This window comes from Stegodyphus dumicola, chromosome 11, assembly GCF_044657685.1.
Source record: "Stegodyphus dumicola isolate Sdum_Otavi_A_Nest chromosome 11, ASM4465768v1".
NCBI classification, from domain to species: Eukaryota; Metazoa; Arthropoda; class Arachnida; order Araneae; family Eresidae; genus Stegodyphus; species Stegodyphus dumicola.
In genome coordinates, this window is record NC_140778.1 from 121300005 (window position 1) to 121320844 (window position 20840).

At 32.0% G+C, this 20840-nt stretch overlaps 1 protein-coding gene across 1 annotated transcript in view; it reads right to left on the reverse strand.

Moving 5' to 3' along the window:
* LOC118192678 (kinesin-like protein KIF23) overlaps positions 1–20840 on the reverse strand; it is a 71632-nt gene that overhangs the window by 31300 nt on the left and 19492 nt on the right. Inside the window, exons 7-11 of the mRNA XM_035363674.2 lie at positions 19171–19405; positions 9359–9461; positions 5451–5530; positions 5246–5365; positions 1035–1176 (exon numbers count right to left, since the gene is read on the reverse strand). Coding sequence (XP_035219565.2) covers positions 1035–1176; positions 5246–5365; positions 5451–5530; positions 9359–9461; positions 19171–19405 — 680 coding nt within the window. The remainder of the gene's footprint in view (positions 1–1034; positions 1177–5245; positions 5366–5450; positions 5531–9358; positions 9462–19170; positions 19406–20840) is intronic.

A 20840-nucleotide genomic window follows, 5' to 3' on the forward strand; every position in this document is an offset into this window, starting at 1 on the left:
TGTCTTTGAAATGCTACTTTTACACTTAAAAAAAAAAAAAAAAAAAAAAAAAAAAAAAAAACCTATAATATTTGCTTTCTTTATAACTATAATTCATAAATATGTACAAAAAATAGAAAGTACCTGCGTCCAAGCAAGACACTGAAAGATGGAAATTAAAAATTGTTCTACAATAAATTCTAAGCAACACAAATATTTAGATCAAAATTCTAAGGAGGTGACATATTGCTAAGAGTCCCATATTTATTCACAGATAAATCAAAAATTTTAAATGAAACATACAACATTTGAAATTTCGAGTTAGTTGGCTTTAGTAAAATACTGAAAACACTTGAAGGATACTTAAATGGACAATTAATTATGACTGTAGCACATAATTTGATAAATTTAAAGTATTGAGATATTCTAAAATATGACGCAATTAGGAGAAATACAATGTATTCCTATATCACACATTTTCGCAATTAGCTATTACATTCATTTGATGAGAAATTTGAAATCACATAAACTCAGTTAGCTTTATCTTAAGCCCACACTTTATTCAATGTACTTAGTTCAATAATACATGTGACTGTGTGATTACATACTTAATAGCAGCATCACATTTTACTACCATAAATTCTACATTTAACGCTTAGTCAGAATATATTTGATTGTGATGAAAAAAATCAGAAAATATAAGCCAATTCAATTACAGACTGACAACCTGCAGCATAAAAGGTAAATGTTGCATTTAAAAGATAAAGAGCTACTTTTAATAGAAGCCCTTATACTACTGTATCATATTATTATTCGATATGTATTTTGCTCGTTTCCTCATATTTACATAAGGCATGCATAATGGCAAATTATTCTTCTAATTTCTTATTTTAATCTTCATATTTAATTTTGAATATACTTCTAAAATATTTAAATGTCACATGCATATCAATTATAACATTACAACCCAGATTGTTTTAAAATGATGAGACTACTTGTAAGACTATTCATGTTAATTTTGGTTCTTTTTATGGTACACATAGGATTAGTTTTACCTCCTTGTTCTTTAGCACGTTTGATAGCTTCCCGATAAATATTGCCTCTTCCCGATTTTAAGCCCAATAGGGTTGGAGTTGATACTGGAGTTGGTCTTGTAATCAATACATCTTGAGTCATTTCAGCAAATCTCATAACATGCTGTAAAGTATTTGAATGTTAGTATGCATTACACTAGAGTGTCATGTGATTTCAAAATATAATATTTACAGATAATTACATTTAATATAAAAAAAAGAGAAGAGTTACAGAGAAGAGAAAAAAGAGAAGAGAAACTACAGTTTATCTCTTGAAAGTTATCTAAATGAAACATGCTGTTCTCAATAGCCAGAATTTCAGTAGCATCAGTGATTAAGGGAAAAACATGGAATATTTTGTGTATAACACAAAAGTTAAAAAAATAAACTGTATGTAAAAGAAATCAAAACGACTTTTATAAATATAATTTGATTAATTACTAATTACAGATAGTACAAAAAATATGGTTTTATTTTCTTATCTTTAAAATACGTAGCTAGCTTGTATTACAACAAACCTCTAAAGAGAGATGAAACAATGCTGTAGCAAATAGCTATTGTATGGAATGTTACTCGAGAGGTAGGAAAAAAAGCTAGGGGGGAAAAAAACAATATTCTATTTGATCAGAATTTTAAATCATTAAAGAATTAAACTACTGAGGTAGTGTATAATTAAACTATTGCGATATTTGAAGTGTAATTCAAATTAACTAATTATAAAAAATTAAAATTTTACAGTAAAAATAACATGCCAAGCAGAAGTATTAGAGAATTCAAACAACAGGAATCATCACTAGTTTTTATGCACAGTACAAAGTCCGTAATCCAGACTCGTCGGGACTTCGGCGATTCCGGATTAGGGTTTTTTCCGAATTATAGATCATCAATTTAAATCTGGTAAGATGGCATGCAGAAATTATACAATTAAAAATATGAAACCGTAATTTATGACATAAAGAGCAATTATGATCTAAAGGGTATCAAATTTTACAAAAAAAATGCTTCGTATTTATTTGTTTACTTTATTAAACATTTCTTTCAACGCGCGCATGCGTAAAGCATACATTACACATAGTCGAAATTAGAAAATTGCAACCAGAAAACTATTTGATGTGTATTCGTGATATTTATAATGACGATGAAATTGATTTAAATCATATCAGAGTACATCGAGATGAAATACTGCATTTAGTAAGGAATTATAAGCCGAATAAAATAAAAACATCTGCCCTGAAGATGAGGATAGTGCTGACAGATCAACTTCCAGTTCATTGCGCGCCCCGCATTCTTTACGCGCATGCATAAAGCATACAAAAGAAAACGTTTGTGGCTTTGAGGTCCGGATTATAGATTATTCCAGATAATGGATGTCTGGATTACGGACTTTGTACTGTACTCCTGCAGCTGAAGAAGAAGGTTCTGTAGCCAAACTTTGAAACTAACATATAAAATTACTGACTTCTGATGCATGAACTATCTAATTAAAATTTTGTTAACTTATTTTGTTAAAATTAACCAATCCCAAAAAGCTTTGAATTTCCTGGACATTTCTGGGTCTTGGGGCTTTTGCAATCGCTGATATTTTTTCATCAGTCTTATGTAAACCATTAGCATCAATTATATGCCCTAATCCTGAAAAAATTTACTTATCTCATCCTGAAAAAATTTACTTTTCTCTAAATTTAATTTCAGTCCATGAGTTTTACATTTCTCAAAGAAATTTTTTTAAAGTATTTAAATATGCGTCATCGTCCGCGCATCATCCAAGAAGATCTTACACCCTTCTATTCCATGGAATAGTCCATCTACATAACATTGCCAGATTGCCAGTGTTGCATTTAGCTCGTACATTAATCTCTTATACTTATATAATCCCTTCTGTATGTTTATTGTTAGCAATTTTTGAGTCTCGTGATGTACTTTCATTTGCAAATAAGCATGTTTAAAATCAATTTTCGAAAAATGCTTTCCCCCACTCAAACATGAAAATATTTCCTCTATAGTCGGCCAAGGGTGCTGATGCGTAACAATATTTGGGTTTACTGTCAAAGTAGTCAGCATAGAACCGACCGGCTGAACTACTGGTACTACCGGAGTTGCCCATTTCGACGTTTCAACCTTTTCGATTATACCCTCTTTTCCCAAGCGATCAATTTCTTCATCTAATCTGGCCCTTTAATGCAAATGGTACTTGTCTAGCTCTGCAAAATTTTGGTGAAACATTTGGCTTGAATTCCAGTTGAACCTGATAATTTTTTATCTCTCCTAATTTTCCGTCAAAAATCTCTTTATATTGTTCCAATAATTTATTTAAACTACTCTTTTGAGAGACAGAAATTGTTTCTATTGAGAACCAATCTAAATTTATTTCTGAAAGCCGCTACCAAATATTGTATCCAGGTTTTCTTCAGCAATGTAAAGATTTAAGTTTTTATTTTGACCTTTATATTCTACCTTAACTGTAGTAAGTTCTAAAGTTATCAGTTTTTCTCCAGTATATGTTTTAAATAACAGATTTGTATTTTTAATTTTCTTTTCCGAAGTTTGCCAGAAATTTTTTAAACTCATTACCGATACTGCACTACTGCACCCCCTGTATCCAGTTCCATAGCTACCGGTTTTCCTTCTATGTTCACTTTGACCATTATGGGCGTTTTCCTATTTTTCACCTCGCTGGAATGTATGCTGTTTACAGAAACTGTGTTTTCATTTCCTACATCTAACTGTTTTTGTTTCGCTTTCATTCTTTCAGCGTTTTTTAGCATTGTAGCATGCCCTTTCAATGTGCCCGATTTTCTTACAAAATCTGCAGATACTTGTCTTAAATTTAGAAGAATTTCTATCATGGTCAGTCCCCGTACGTCGCGAACACAATTTTCTTTTAGCACTCTTAGCTGCAAAGCTTTGTTTTTCAAATTTTTGTTTTGGAGCAACTAATTTAGATTTATCTTTATTCCTGGCACAAAATTCCTTAATTTCCACTGGTTTCCCAATTATTTCATTTGCACCTTTTAACACTTTTTCCAAAGCTATTTTTAAAGTGTCATCTAAACTGATATTATCCTGCTCAAAAATTCTATCCAGAATAGCCCTATCTCTAAGCCCACTAACAAATACATCCCGCAACATCGTAATTAACACGTTCTGATCGTAAGCACACGGTGTGGCAAGTGACCTTAACTCTACCATATACATACTAATTGTTTCCCCCTCGTGCTGCTTTCGATTTAAAAATATATGTCTGCTAGGAATTATGAGTGGCTTAGGATTTAAATGTTTTCTTAATGTTGTTTGTAACACATCATAATCTTTATCAGAAGGATTATCAGGAGCCAGCAAGTTTTTCAAGAGACTATACATTTTTCCGGACAAACTAAAACTCAGTACTTTCCCACGTTATCCTGTGAAACATTTTGTATATCTAAATAATTTTCGAATCTCTCTAGAAACGAATCAAACAGTTCTTCGTGTTCATTATATTTTTCAAACTGAACTGAAAGTTTCGAATTATCCATTTGTGGAGTAATAACTGAAGTAAGTCTCTCCATTAGAGCTCTATTCTGCACTATTAACTCAGTTACAAGCTGCTCCATGATCTTCCGATGGAAAAATGATTATAAAAGTTTTACCTTGAGCAGTCTTCGGGAAATCCCTTAAATCCTTATTGAGATTGCATTAGGCACATTTTTTTTTTAAATCACCCATTCTCGTCACCAGCTACCATGTATCCTTTTGTGGGTAATTATTTCACAAGACACACTCTTTTAAACTGCATGCTACTTTTATTATATATACAAAATATATCATCACTCGTATACACACTTATATCTACAGATACTCGCATTCCAGTCCTTTTCCTTATTACTGCGTGTGCTGTGCCAGCTTTTAGTCTGATTATGATATACCACATCGATAGTTCCCGATATACCACACATACTATTCAGAACTTAGCTTAGGATGATAAGAATTCAGATTGGTTAATCAAACAATGAGTTTAATCATTAACTTAAGTTTTATAATTATTGACAATCTTAAATTATGTGGTCTGGTTACCAATATATTTTTAACGTGATAATTCAAATAATATGGATTTTAACATAGTAATAAAACTATTTTTCAACTACAAAATGCAAGTACCTTTCACCCATACATACTAACGGTTTTTATGATATCAACTTTTACTGTAAACTTACTGTTGTTTCATCATAATCATCAGCTCGAGGATTTATACAGACAATCATTCTTATTCTTCCTTCACCTTCAAAAAATGTTTTGAATAAATGAGTAAGTTTACTCTCTCGATACGGAACCATCTAAAAATGAAAGCAATATATGAGTATCTGCAGAATATTTAAAAAAAAAAAAAAAATAGCAATGTGAATCTAAAGAAAATATCACCTTTGATGCTCCTTGAGTTTGTGATTCTCTTAAAGCTTCAATGCAAGTTCTCAAAGCCATCAATGAAGCATTTATATTCCCTGCAACACAAGCCACATATTTTTTTCATATAATTATCATAAAATGGTATTAAAAAATGTTCAATGCAAAAATGTTTATAAACTGATTGTAACCAACTTAATGAATAAAACATTTTGAATTTGTGTGGTTTAATAAATTATTAACTATTGTCTGAACAGAATAGATGTAAAATGAAAAAATATTTACAATAAAGATGTTAGTTTGTTAATCAATATATCAAGAAAAAATATGTCTAAAATGTTAAATATAATATAAAGTGAGTATCTACACAGAAAAAACTCACTCTTCGAGATGCTTAGCAGGAAAAGTGCCAATTTATGGAAGGTTAATTGAGTAACTGACTAAACAAAACTAATGCAGGCTATCTGCTTTAGGATGGATAAAATCATGCAAAACTTTCTTATGAGAACCAGGCTGCATAAGAAGGAAAACTCTAAAAACTCTATGCAGCCTGCTTTTAGGCCAAGAATTAAACAGCAGGCAATTTACCTTAATGATAGGCAAATTTTGCTAATGGGAATCAAAAGTCTCAATTCAGAATATCAGTCTTTACTATTTCACTATATTACATACATGCAAAATTTTGGGAGATATAAAAAAATTGAACAACTCAATCTTAATAAATTATATGGCACTACTAATAATGACAGACAGATCATTCTTCAGGTGAAGACTAATGCTTTGAAAAAGTCATAATTTAATTGAAGTTTATACCACTTTAAGGCCATAAAAATGAATTTTCAAAAATGGGATTTAATTTTAAAAAGAAATCTTGTAATTATTAGCAGTTTCTAAAATCTTAACTCAAAAATATAGAACTGATCAAAACATGCTTATTCTGAGCTTCTCAATCAAATTAATATAAGCACAATCCACCTTCACTTATGAGTCCAATAAACTCTGCAAGATAATCCTAGAATTAAGTCTCAAGTACAGTCAGATATCATTCACTTGTTAATTTCCAAACTCTTCATTTCCATTCATCAACTATGAGAAAAATGGTCCTTCCCATGCACAGAATTCCTTGAACAATGCTTTTTCTTAACTGTGCATTAAAAAAATTTGGAAGATTCAAACACAGAAGCATTCTCTGCATGTGATAAGTTTCAGGATCCCACCTACTGAAAACAGGTTCCAGACCGCCAAAGCAATAATGTTAATTTTGTTTTACATCATGAGTGAATGCTATTTTGATATAAATGCAACATGGTCTTGGTCAAGTTAACTGCTCACCAGTTCTAGTAACAGAATCAATCACTCCCATATATTCAATTCAAAAGGAGGAAGCTACTTAAAGGAGTACTTAAAATTTGAAAAGAAATTTTTGATACGAATTTCAACTCTGAAAAAGCGGATTTTTAAAAGTCCAGTATTTTTAAATAAATTACAGTATTTAGAAGTTGACATCAAAATGCATATATTTTTATTTAAAAGAATGAACTTGACATTATGCTTCAAATAATTCCCACATAAATGGGTACTAAAAATAATGATTTTTGACTCATCTTACAACTTAAAGATTATTCTGAGCTGCCATTTTGACTGCTACAATTTTTTGCAATAAATCAGCTGTGATATCTTTATGGCAATGACTCATTCTTTTTATCTATTTTCTAATATAAAAAGAAACTTCCAGTTTTGCTTAAACAGGGAACTCTTTTTTTTTTTTTTTTTTTTTCTGTTCCCCCGTCTTTTTGCTTCTTTTAGGTAACTAACTTAGATATTACTATTCATTACAAATTATAAAAGAGTGTCATTCAATTCTGCTTTTTGTTTATTGAAATAACTAAGCCTTTAAAGACACCTGAAATGAGATAATGACAAAAGTGTTTCCTTATTATGAAATAGTATGAAAATGGCACATGCATTTTTAGACAAAATTATTTGACATATGTTGCCCTATAATGTAAAATGTCCGACATTCCTTTTTATTTTTTAACTATCATTACTATTTTTAAAATAAAACTGATACCGTTTTCAAAAAACTGTTCTTCATATGATCAAAAATTTCAAAATAAATTTCAACTGAAATACAGAACAAAAAATATAGATGCCAGAAGTGGGAAAATTGCTATATTCATAAAAGCAGTTAAGTTAAAATTATCTGCCTTCATCATATTGAATAAAAACATTAAAAAAATGCACAAAGCAAACCAGAAAATAATAGGCTACAACAAATGGTCTTGAATAGAAGCAAAACTTAAATTTCTACCAAACGTTTCCAACTAAACAAAAATGACCCACCAGTAGTAGAGCGGTAAAGTCACTAAACACTGGTAGCTTGGCCCAGGGTTCAAATCCCGGTGAACGGGCTGGTTATATATGCGAATTTATGTTTTTTTCCATGTGCAACATGGATCCCTCCCCTTAGGTAGATAGCCCTTGTGTGCTTTGCTGTAATTAAATGAACTTAAGTAAAAACCAACTAAACAAATAAGAGGTAAATATTGTTGCCAGCAGGTCTTAAACAGCAGCTAAAACTTGGATTTTCTCCTGTTTCTAAATATTCCATGCACATGATGAAGAGGATTTCCAACAGATGAAAAACTGCTTATTTTTCCCCTTATAGTTGCCAAACAAGAAAAGTTTAGCATTTTTAGCTATTTGAAATATTTAAAAATAAACTGTTAGTTTCAGTTCATTTCTGGGTTTTTCACAATATTTTTATTCATTCCTTTAAGATTCATAAAAAGTAACTAAGAACAGCATAATTACAACAAGCAGGAAAACTTAAATATAGAAATTTTAACATAAAAACTAGAATAACAGTTATACAGTCAAAAGTCTTTAATCCGGACTCGTCGGGACTTCGATTCCGTATTATCGATTTTTCCGGATTATAGATCATCAATTTAAATCTGGTAAGATGGCATGTAGAAATTATAAAATTAAAAATATGAAACCGTAATTTATGAAATAAAGAGCAATTATGATCTAAAGGGTATCAAAATTTATAAAAAAAAGCTTAATATTTATTTGTTTACTTTATTAAACATTTCTTTCAACGCACGCAAGCGTAAAGCATACATTACGCATAGTCGAAATTAGAAAATTGCAACCAGAAAACTATTTGATGTGTATTCGTGATATTTATAATGACGAGGAAATTGATTTAAATTATATTGGAGTAGATCGAGATGAAACACTACATTTAGTGAGGAATTATAAGCCGAATAAAATAAAAACATCTGCCCTGAAGATGAGGATAGTGCTGATAAATCAACTTCCACTTCATTGCGTATCACGATGTCCCCCCCCCAAAGCAGCGTGAAATTGATAAACAGATTTCAGAATGATTAGGAAAACAAATCACCTCTCTGTCACGTTCTTCATGCCTTTATCTATCTTTTACAGCAGTTCCATTTTTTTTTAATGGACATCGAAACATGCTTTCCTGTAGATCCTTTGGCAGCTCCAGAATCGGAAACTCTTTTTGACATAATCGAAAGTTCAAGCTTACTTTTTATAAAATTGCTCTAACAGTCTGCAAAAAATAATAAGCCGGATCCAATTCGAAGATTAAGGAACAACGCAATCTGCAACATTAACTGAAATAGATAATTTTAGCTTGGCTTATACCATCTGTTATACATTAAATGCGCATGCATAAATGTATTATGCACATGCGCAAACTCATATGTGTAAAGGTATTTCGCGCATGCGTAAACACATTATTCGCTTACGCATGTGCAGAAAGTTTGTAGCCTTGAGGTCCAGATTATAGATCATTCCGGATTATGGACGTCCGAATTAAAGACTTTTGACTGTATAAGAAAAACAAATGTGATCTAAGATTAACTCTGCTACTCATTAACATCATACAAGACCTGCTTCACGTAGTTTTTGTCCTGTATTCCTAGTTCTCAGTGGGCGTTCACTGCCTGCAAGATCAACAAGTGATAACTGGCTGACAACTACTTGATCTTTATCCTGAAGTAAAGGGAGAAAAAATACTAGATTAAATAAGAAGGTAGAACCAAAGAAGTAAAACATTTATTCTTCTCATATATTTATTCAAAACAAATATGTTAATTATAATTTGATAAAACATCCTATACTTTTCTAATTAAAGCAGTTACTTTTCCATTCTATACATTAAATGCAATTTACTTCTTGATTTTAACATTCAAATACTATCCTAGCAAAATCTCAGAGTCACACAGTTTATCGATAACCTCAACAGGTTACAGGCTTGGCATGTTTCAAATCTGCGTGTATTTAATATCTGCTAAAATTTTTGAAAAGCAAAGTGAACCGCGTGCTAGACCTAACAGCAAGATGCTATGGATTTGAAAGTACAAATCGACAAACTAGAAGGTGCAGAAAATTGGAGCAAGTGGAAGTAGCAAATGAAAATACACTTTGAACAATATGCTCTCACGTCAATTATTGATGGAACTAAAATTTGTCCGGTCGCTGTAAACGGTGACGTTATTGCGGATGAGCATGTGAAGAAGGTGGCTGAATGGCGGCGTGACAACACTAAGGCAGCTGTGCTTATTGCAAGTACATTGAGCGCTTCTGTAGCCGATTTAGTGATGAAGTACTTGAATGCAAAGGACATTTGGGACAAATTAATTAATGTTTTTGAGCAAAGCAGTATTCAGAGACTTAATTTATTGATGACACAATTTTTTCAAGTCGGTAGAGATCCTAATGACAATGTTTGGTACATGCAGCTAAAGTTGAAAGAATCTATACGGATATGAATGATGAATTAAATCGTATTGGATTAAGTAATATTCTAGAAGAATTATTGCATGGCAAAATATTGCTTACTGTGGGTCCAGAATCCATGAATTCAACAATGTTTGGGAGTCTCTAGACTCTGATAAACGAACAACCAAGAATCTTGTTGAAAAATTGCGTACAATTGAACAACGTGTTAAATCTAATGCTGCTGTGGATTATGGTGCATTTGCAGCTCGTGTGCCTGGTTTTAAGCAAAAAACTGTGAAAAAACGGGGAAATACTTCCTGAAAGTACTCCTGTAGATAATAAATCTAGTAATTTCAAGCAAAAAAAAATCTGTTTTAAGTGTGGTTCGAATACACATCTTTGTAAGGACTGCCCTAAGAGAAAGTTAAACGTCTCAGTGCATAATAAAGGTGCATTTGCCGCTAGTGCAAACAGTATACACCCTGATGTTTGTATCTGTGATTCTGGTGCTTCACACCACATGACTGCTAACAAACAGTATTTCATACAAACATTTTCCTGTGCCCATTGAGGTATCACTTGCTGATAATAACAAACTCTATGCATATGAATCTGGCAGAATAAACATTAAAGTTTATATCCAAGGTAAATGGTATAATGCACACATGAAAAATGTCTGGTATGTCCCTGATGTGAAATGGCATCTCTTCTCTGTACAACAGGCTACCAAGTACGGGTTGAAGTAAAAATGATTGAAAGGTATGCTGAATTTTTTCGTAATGAAGAACTTGTTGCAGTTGGATCCTGGAGAGATGGCACATAAATTATGTCTATGAGGGTCGTTATCTCAGCAAGTCCAGCTGAGATAGGTATTGCTGCAGAGACTGAATTGTTGCAGCCATGCCATGAACACCTTGGTCACCAAAATAAGCGGCACGTTCGAAAACTGCTAACTGATATGGGCATGTCTGTACGTCATGCAGTGACAAGTGAATTTTGTGATGGATGTGTTCTTGGAAAAGTTCATCGAAAACCCTTCAAGTCGCATCCCTATAGCGCGATGTCAACTGGTGAAATCATTACTGCCGATGTCAATGGCCCTATGTCTGTGGGCTCCTTTAGTGGTGCAAGATATTATGTTTGCTTTAAAGATGACTATGGCAAATATAGTAAAATCTTCTTTCTGAAAAAAAAAAAAAAAAAAAAAAAGAAGTGATGTTAGTTATTATCTACGTATGTTTCTCAATGAAGCCACTAATCTTGGCCATGTTGTGAAAAGTTTCCGTTGTGATGGAGGAGGAGAATTTGACTGTGGTGAAGTTCAAAAGATACTTGCTGAAAAAGGTATAGCACGAACTTTCTGTGTACCATACTCCCAGAGCAAAATAGCACAGCAGAGAGAGAAAACCGTACAATTGTTGAACTGGCTTGTTCTATGCTTGCAACAAGTGCATTGCCTCGGTCACTTTGGGCCAACGCATGTGACATTGCAGTGTATCTGCTAAATGACACTGGTTTATACACAGATGAAAGCAAAAGTCCTCATGAGCTTTGGACTGGTGAGCCAAAAACTATACTTGACCACCTGAAAGTATTTGGAACCGAATACTATGCACATATACCAAAGATCTGCAGACATAAGTTTGAAGATAAAAGTGTTCGTGGTCATTTTGTGGGGTATGTAAACAAGAAAGATGGTTATAAGATCTATCTGCCCTCTCAGAAGAAAATCATAAAATCTCGAGATGTTGACTTCAAACCAGAACGCTTGTGCACCACTCCTGTGACAGTGGAGGTGGAGGAAGACTTAAATGAAAGGTATGAAGAAACTCGGAGTGAAGAACATAATCTATCGGAAGAAGAAGAGCCTGTAAGAAAATCTGGAAGAAACCGAAGCTTTCCTGCATGGATGAAATCCGGAGAATATTTGATGGTAAACATAGCTGCAGTAGAAGAATTTGAAAACAGTGAAAATCCATCCACATATTTTAAAGCTCTTTCGTCAAGTGAAAGTGACATGTGGCTAGAAGCCATGAAAGAAGAAATAAAAGCCCTTCATGAAAATGAAACATGGGAACTTGTTCAGAAACCCAAAGGTTCCAAAATTATCAACTGTCGATGGGTGCTGAGGAAGAAATTTAATCCAGATGGTACTGTAGAGCGACACAAAGCTCATCTTGTAGCCAAGGGTTATGCCCAAAAAGCATGCTTTGATTACAACAAGGCATTCAGCCCTGTTGCAAGATATGACACTGTGAAAGCTGTTCTTGCTGTGGCAGCAAAAGAAAATTTGTACTCGCAGCAGTTTGATGTAAAGACTGCATTCTTGCATGGAACCCTTAAGGAGGAAGTGTCTATGACACAACCAGAAGGCTTCAATGATAATAGTGGGAGAGTCTGTAAATAGCATAAAAATTTGTATGGACTCAAACAAGCACCCCGATGCTGGAATCAGTATTTTGTGAATTTTATGAAAGACCAGGAACTGGAAGTTATTACAGCTGATCCCTGCTTGTTTATCAGACCCAGAACTGACAAGAAACTTTTTGTTGGTATCTATGTAGATGATGGCCTTGCTGCTGGGACAAAGTTGAAGTGGAGGAGTTTATGAGTCAACTTCGTCATTCTTTTCAGATCACAAGGGGTTCATTGAACCAATTTCTAGGTATGAACATAACAAGATTGAATGATGGTTCAATTTTTGTGAATCAGTGTGCCTATTTGAAAATAGTTCTCTCAAAATTTCATATGGAATCTGCCAATCCAGTGTCAACTCCAAGTGACAAAAGCTTTGTTTTTGATGACAGAAAACAAACTGATAGGGAAAGAAGTCCCTTATCGCCAAGCGGTTGGCAGTCTGATGTACCTTGCAACTACTACAAGACCTGATTTAGCTTATGCTATAAGCATTGTTTCTGAAAATCTTGAAAATCCCAGGACCTCAGATTGGTGTGCTGTAAAGCGAATCTTTAAATATCTAAGAGGAACTGTAGATTTTGGCTTGTTATATCAAGCAAAGTGTCATCCCAATGAGCTTGAAGTGTACAGCGATGCTGATTATGCAGGTGATTTAAAAACAAGATGCTCAAGAACTGGAATGGTCTCTAAATTTTCATGTGGAGCCCTCTCGTGGATGAACCAAAAGCAGAAGAATGTGATGTTATCTACTACAGAGGCCGAATATGTTGCTGTGAGTAAGAGCGCTAAAGAACTAATTTGGCTGAAACATCTGCTCAGTGACATAACAAATTTCGAAACTGCCTCTCTTCTGGTAGATAATGCTAGTGCCATGAAATTCGCCAAGAATCCTGAATACCATAAATGGTCCAAGCACATAGATGCCCATAATCACTTTGTGCAAGAAAAATTCATTGATGGTGAACTATTCATCAAGCATGTTCCTGGTAAAATGCAATTAGCAGACATCATGACTAAACCATTGCCTAACGTTAGGTTCAAAGAGATGTGTACCTTGTTAGGACTGTTTTCATTTAACAGTCTTGTTAATGAATGTTAATTTAATCTTAAATAAGTTGTGGCTTGTGGAGAAGTATTGTAGTAACAACCCAACTTTGTGTCACACAAGCCAACAATTCAACTCTTATGTTTACTGTAGTATCCCAACTGTAGCATGCAGTAATAAATGGTTACGTTGCTGGCTCTTAATATGCATCTTATTTTTTATACTTAATTAATTGCTTTTTGTTTTAGCCCATAGATGGTATTTATCGATAACCTCAACAATTGTGTCAAGAAATCACCTTTAAAAAAAAATACATTTAAAAAATACTACATTTATTTCCACTTAAAGAAAATTTTAAAATGGAGAGTTAAAATTTCACAATTTTGCAAGATGCAGTTTATTAATAATCACAAATATGAGTAATTCCTATGATACTTATAAAATTAAATGATCTTACAGTGACAAGACATACCTTCATTTAATATAAAAAATCAAGAATCAGTTTATAGAAAAATAAGAATGAACATGCAAATAAATTTCAGCGTGAAAGCATCTTTAAATAAAAAAATTTGAAAGCTTTCAGATTTTACATTACGCTCAAAGGGGCATTTTTTTTTTTTTTTTAATGTTTTGTCTGTTACCTTTATTTATTAAATATCATTTTCTTCGCACTTAAACCATAAAATTCAGTTTAACAGCAATATCGCAAAATAATTTTGAATTTAAAAATTTTTCTTTTCCATACAATGTTGCCATTGCTCACTTTAAAATAGTTGAGTTTGGTAATCAAAAATTCATTAAAGTTTTACAAAATATGAAATAGATATAAAACAAATCCCAAATTTGGGCTTCCAGGTGCTTATATTCAGGTGAAAACATACATTAAGAAACATACATTTATGCAGATTCTTCATTATTTAATTTCTTTAAGTATAATACAGGGCTCTAATATTTGGTGGCAACAATCTGAAAAGTGAAGCAGACATTTATAATAAACCGACGCAAGATGCCGTTTCGAGACTAATAGCCCATATGGGCTAACTCTATCCTCCTCCCTTTAAATATTTTAAAATTTAAAGTCAGATTTAAAAATGTTTAAAAATGTTTTAAAATGTTTAAAAATGTTTAACATGTTCAACTACTCAATTTGTTAAAGAATCAGAGGCTTGCCATTATTCAAATATTAATTTAATACCAAAATAAATGTTTTAAGTATTAATACATACATAACTTATTTGTCACAGTTAATATATATATATTATCTTCTTATTTCAGTGAGATACTTAGATTATATTCTGTGAAAATGTGTGTGGTCTATTGTCAGTAGAGTTACATACAATTCATTATAGAGACTTTTCAATAATGATCTCTTTAAATTCTTGATAATAGGCATAAAACATAAACTTTGTTCACAATTTATAACTTTTATTTATTTATTTTGTGTGTGTGGTTTTCCAGAACCGAGATCATGGATAACTGCAGGAAAAGTTTCCATTCAGAGATTGCAATCTTAAACTCAACTGCAAGGGTAAGATAACTATTTTTAATCAAACCTCTATTCATTTAACTGATATATAAAATGCCATATAATCTAATGAAGATAAAAATGGATTTCAAACCCAATTCTCTTTGCAATCTTTAATTCAAATGAAAAATAAAGCTTTATCTCAAGAATGTACAGGTCTACAAGATCTTGTTAGGTAGGCATGAAGCGTTGGTCCCCAAGTCCTTGTAGTTATTCTTTAGAATTAGAATTTAATACCAATTAAACATTTCAAGGGAACCATTTTCCCTCATATCTTATCAAAGTGGAATTTTGTTTTTAAATCCACTAATTTTATCAGTACAAGTCACTATATTCTCAAGCAATTTTTTTGATTTAGTTAGATATTCATACATATCAGCTAAATAGGGCATTATATACAACCATGGATTGTCTTCCAAATTAGCTGAATACACAGAGTTATCCTCCAAAAATATTTCTAATTATTTTAATTCATGAACTCTGGACACAACTCTTGACAGCCTAAAAGCTTAGGTACAAAATAACATAAATTAATGATCTAATCCATTTAAAAAAAAAGAGAGAGAGAGAGAAAGGAGAGGAAAGGAAAAAAAGAAAAGATGCAATTGAAGTGGTCTACTTTGACTACATTCACCACTTTTATTATGTTATTAAGTATGAACTTTCATTCTAGAGATAAACTCAGGGCTGCCACTAGCTCAAAATATGAAATACTCAATAACAATGAATGCATAAATAACGAAATGGAAACTGATAATTCAGAAGTACCCACATCTAAGAAAAATAAGTATGTACACGATCCGCGCAGAAAAATACCCCTGCTAGTACCCCCTGCCCCACAAAAAAATATTAACTGACATGACTTTCATAAGGATATTAAAGAAAATTTAACAATCTCTAACCTAGAAAGTAAACTGGATGGTTACAACCTTAAAATTCAACTGTTTAGCACAGAAGATTTTTACCTCGTGCAAGATACTTTAGAGAAAGAAAAATCCCTTCTCACACCTTTCTACTGATAAAAATCTCAAAGCAATCATCAAAGACTTAATGACAGGTATCCCAGTTGAAGAAATTAAACCTAAAATTTAAAATCACAATATTCCTGTCTTAAATCGCTAGCAACTCCAAAGGATGAAAGATAGGCCTTACTACAGGTCTTTTACATCGAGACTCCTAAAGAAAAATATTTTCCACATCTCACATATTGCAGACATGAGAGTTAAAGTTGTAGGCCACAAGAGTAGACCTGGGCCAGTGCAATGTTTCCAATGCCAGCGATATGGACACGCTTAGTACGCATGTTTTAATATCCTTAGATGCGTAAGATGCCTTAAAAGTCCTAATTCCTATGAATGCCCTGTAAAAGTGAAAAAAGATATTCCTGTGAGATGCGCTGGTTCCTATGCGGTCACCAGTTCTGATTGTCCTGAAGACCTCAGCAACAAAGTAAAAAATAGCAAGCAGAAGCCTATCTTTAAAAATGATTTTCCTAAACTTGCCGAATATACACCTACCTATTCTGACACTAACTAAAACACTTAAAACTTATGCAGATGCATTAAACTCTAAAAAAGATGCTTCCCAGCAAGAAAAGATTAACATATCCAACATTGGAAATTTCCGATGAATTTGAATATCTTATTTTTAAGTTAAAAAATCTATACAATAAATTTAGCAACATAAATAACAACAGCGATAAAATTGAATTTGCTCTGAAAGCATTTCAGTACTTCATGTAAAAGTTTATTCACCATTATTCAGAACTTAGCATTCTGTAGGCCAGCGAGATAAACCCTGGACTTGTTTTTTGCAAAGAGATTGTTAGTTCGACCCCATTCAAAACTTGATAAAAATAACTGGGACTTGTACATATTTTATTTTATTCATTTTACTTACTAGTGTTTTACATTATTTTTATGTGCTTTTTGTATTTTTATCATACTTGTTTCCAACTATTTAACAAAGAATTTATTTTCAGACTTGTGATATCTCAAAGATACAATCTCTCTGTTTCCTTATCTCCACTGATGACTGCCTATTCAGTGTTATTGCTTAATTTAAAATACTGCTTTTTATAATTGCTTATTCAAGAAATTGCTTGCCGTAATTGAAGTTAACAATAAAGTCTATCCATATTTTACCAGAAATCACGAACTATACTTCTCGAGGTCATTTTAATATGTGACATACAGAAGTACAAGCCAGCAGGCTGAAGGCTTCTTATTATGATTGATGATCTGTGATATGTAATGAGGATTGCTAATCAAACAGGAGCCTGGAATTCGCTGACTTTTCCAAGTATTTCAAGAAAACTCCAGGATATCAGAACATAGTGCACGTTGGCTGTGCTGAGGGTAAATTAATTATGGCTCCAATTGAAAACACGAAAATGTTTGCTAATGACATATGACTTTATATATGTATAATCCTTAAAGTATTACTTTTATAACTATAATAGGAGTTGTTTTCTCCACTGAGGATTGAGATTAGAATCTGCCCAATTGAGATTTTAATAAAATGTCTTTTTAGCAGACATTTTTTAGCTAAAGAAAGAAAAAAAAATCTATTTAATGATATTTTAAAATGAATTTAAGTATTTTATATTTATTTACCAGCATACATAAGTAAAAAATATGTTCACTAAATTTTGTGATGGTATGTCATATTACTGGTAGAATTAGTTTCACAAAATTGCCTGAAATTTGAAAGTATTATTAACTAATAATATATAGATTTAGAAGGAAGAAGACACATTAAAAGATACGAATAATATTAAAATAAAATTAATTACTTAAGGATTAAAAACTGAATTACAAAAAATCGACTTTTTTGAGCAAATATATTAAGTGATTAGCCTAGATGACTGATTATTATTTTTTTATTTTACAGCAAATGACAAGTAAGGCATTTAAGAAAGAAAAAAGGTTTAAAAGATTTTGTTTTATGCAAGAATGGGGAGAATTTACTTTCACTCAGTATGCACTGCACATGCGCATGTGAATCTCTGGATTCTTGAGGTTACTGGAAACCAAAGATCCTGCAAACTTGCTTTGCCCTTCTAAAAGACAATTTGATTGGTGCTGCAAAAACTCGCTCTATGCCAGATGTCCGAATGATGCTCCCGTGATAAATGTTTCGCCAAGAAAGTGATTGCTTTCAACATTGGCGCGAAAATAGTTTGTTGGAAAGATCGCAGTATGAAATTCCCTGAATTTCTAGATTTTAACTAAATATTTAAATTCATTGACTTTTCCCAGTTTTCCAGGTAGCATGGCAATCCCATAAACTATTTGATATGGAAGCTTCTCTATGAATAAAACAATGCATTATTTAAGGTTTTCAGACTGAATTTTGGACACCAAACTTCTGACCTTTCTGGTCAATTGTAACCAACAATTCCACTTAATGCTCCAGAGATTATTACGCTTGTCAAAACATGAATTCAGAAAAAACTGCAATACAACCTTCCTTATAAGGTGTTTTATACAGTCTATAAGGTGGTTTTCTTAACAATAATAAACATCCACCTGAACAAAGTTCATATAAAAATGACATGCTCTTGAAACACTTCAATGGTGCTCTCATATGAGTTGAAAAATAAGTTGATATGAAATACAGATGAGTTGAAACTGAAGCAGAGTAATAATCTTCTAAATTGCTGATACAAAATGTGAGGGGAGAAGTAATGGGGCAGCTGATATTTGTGCATAATTAGAAAACAGCAATGAAGTAAAAAAAAGAACCATTCAGCAGGCAAGTCCTCAGATATTGTTGCTCCATAATCAGAACTTTGGGTTAAATTTTTCATGGGGACACTAGTTAAGAAAGCACTGAATGTGTTAGATATTCAAACAAACAAAACTCTCAAATATGACTTTACAATACTAAAGCTATTTTACATGATATCAGATTTACAATACTGCTTCAAGAAATTAAAGAGAATGCAACACTTCACATTTCAACAGCTTTATTTAGTATAAAAAAATTACCTGCAATATTTCTGCTCCTAGAGGATCAAGAGGGGCCTGTGCAATACGGATTGTAAAAACACTGTGGCTACGACTAGACTCTGTATTAAGCGCTGTGTGGGATACTCTACGTCTTTGCTGGCCTTTATAAAATAGCTCAAGAGCTTCTTCAACAGTTTTTACTTCACTTTCAACCACACCAAAAACGTACATGTTTTTAGAAGCATCTTCTCGTAACATTTTTGAGTTAAAATTCCTGAAATAGAACTTATAACTTTTAAATCGCATGAAGAAATAGAATGAAAAAAACAAGATAATAAATAATTAGAACATAATATGCAACATAATAAATGGCATAATACGTAACAATATGATAGTGAAGAGTAATACAAATATGATGCCATAAATTTTACAAACATCCCAAAAGTATTTTCAAGTTATTAATATAGTGATCAGTAGATGAGTAAATCCTTTTCAAGAAATTAAATATCAATATTTTATTATTAGAAAATATAAAACTTCTGATTCTTGCTAATAAAAACATATGCTATCATACATACCAAATAAAAAAAAAACTATTGCATTTTAACCTTCTCAGCGTTAAGGCCAGAAAATTCCGTACAGAAGATTGCCTTCCACATTCATTATACATGAAAATTTCTGCTAGCTTTTAATGTATCTGATTTCAAATTTGGATGTATATTGGAAGAAAAGGAATCAAGGTACAAAATGAAAGAATCATTTTTTAATTAAAATCAAGGAAATATCACTTACTCACGACATTTTGAGGAACTTTGAAATTTCAAGGTTAAACCCATAACGCTCAGAGGATTAAAAAGTAATAATCTATTGTTGATTTGTATATTTTTTAATAAATAATACTTTAAAGAATACATTTATAAAAAGCAACTAACCTTAATTTAAATTACAGAAATTATTTTTGAATAGTAGATTATCTGTTAAAGCTTTCCAATTAATGAAGATCATATAAAAGTATGTAACTATTTAGATGTCTACACTGCTATACAGACAGATGTATAACAGATGTTTTGATTTGTTAATACTAAATTTCAGCTCCCAAACATTGAAATCATTATTAGTTGAAGTGTAACAATATAAGTACCTGCATCATCAGCATTATCTACTACTATGATATAAATTAATCGTGAGTGATGTGGTTTTATTTAGTTAAATTAATGATTTTGACAAAGAACACCATTGAGAATATCCTGAATATAAAAAATTTGAAATTTATTTTCAATTTAAATATATGAATGTAATGTACTCTCAATCATCCGGGCTAATGCAAAGGAAGCAGGTTATGCATAATCCGAACTATAAATTTTCATACATACTGTATGTGTTTCTTGAAAGTCAGTAATTTTACTTTGCTTTTGAGAACGTTAAAAGATGTGTTGATTTTCACTGTGTATTTTTTGAAATGCTATTTTATCATTGTATTTGAATTCCTTTTGGTCAATGAAGTCCAATAGAGTTTCAACAGAAATTATTGCTGTCTCAGAAGTGAAGTAACTGTCAGTAAGTTCTGTGTTTATGTTTTCAGTATCACACTAGGCCTCTTGTATTCTTGTGACATTTAAAATCATATCTATATCACTCAAGCATTAGAAAGCTCAGCTCAGTTGAACCTCCACTGAAATATTCCTTAACGTTTTCTTGATAGATATTTT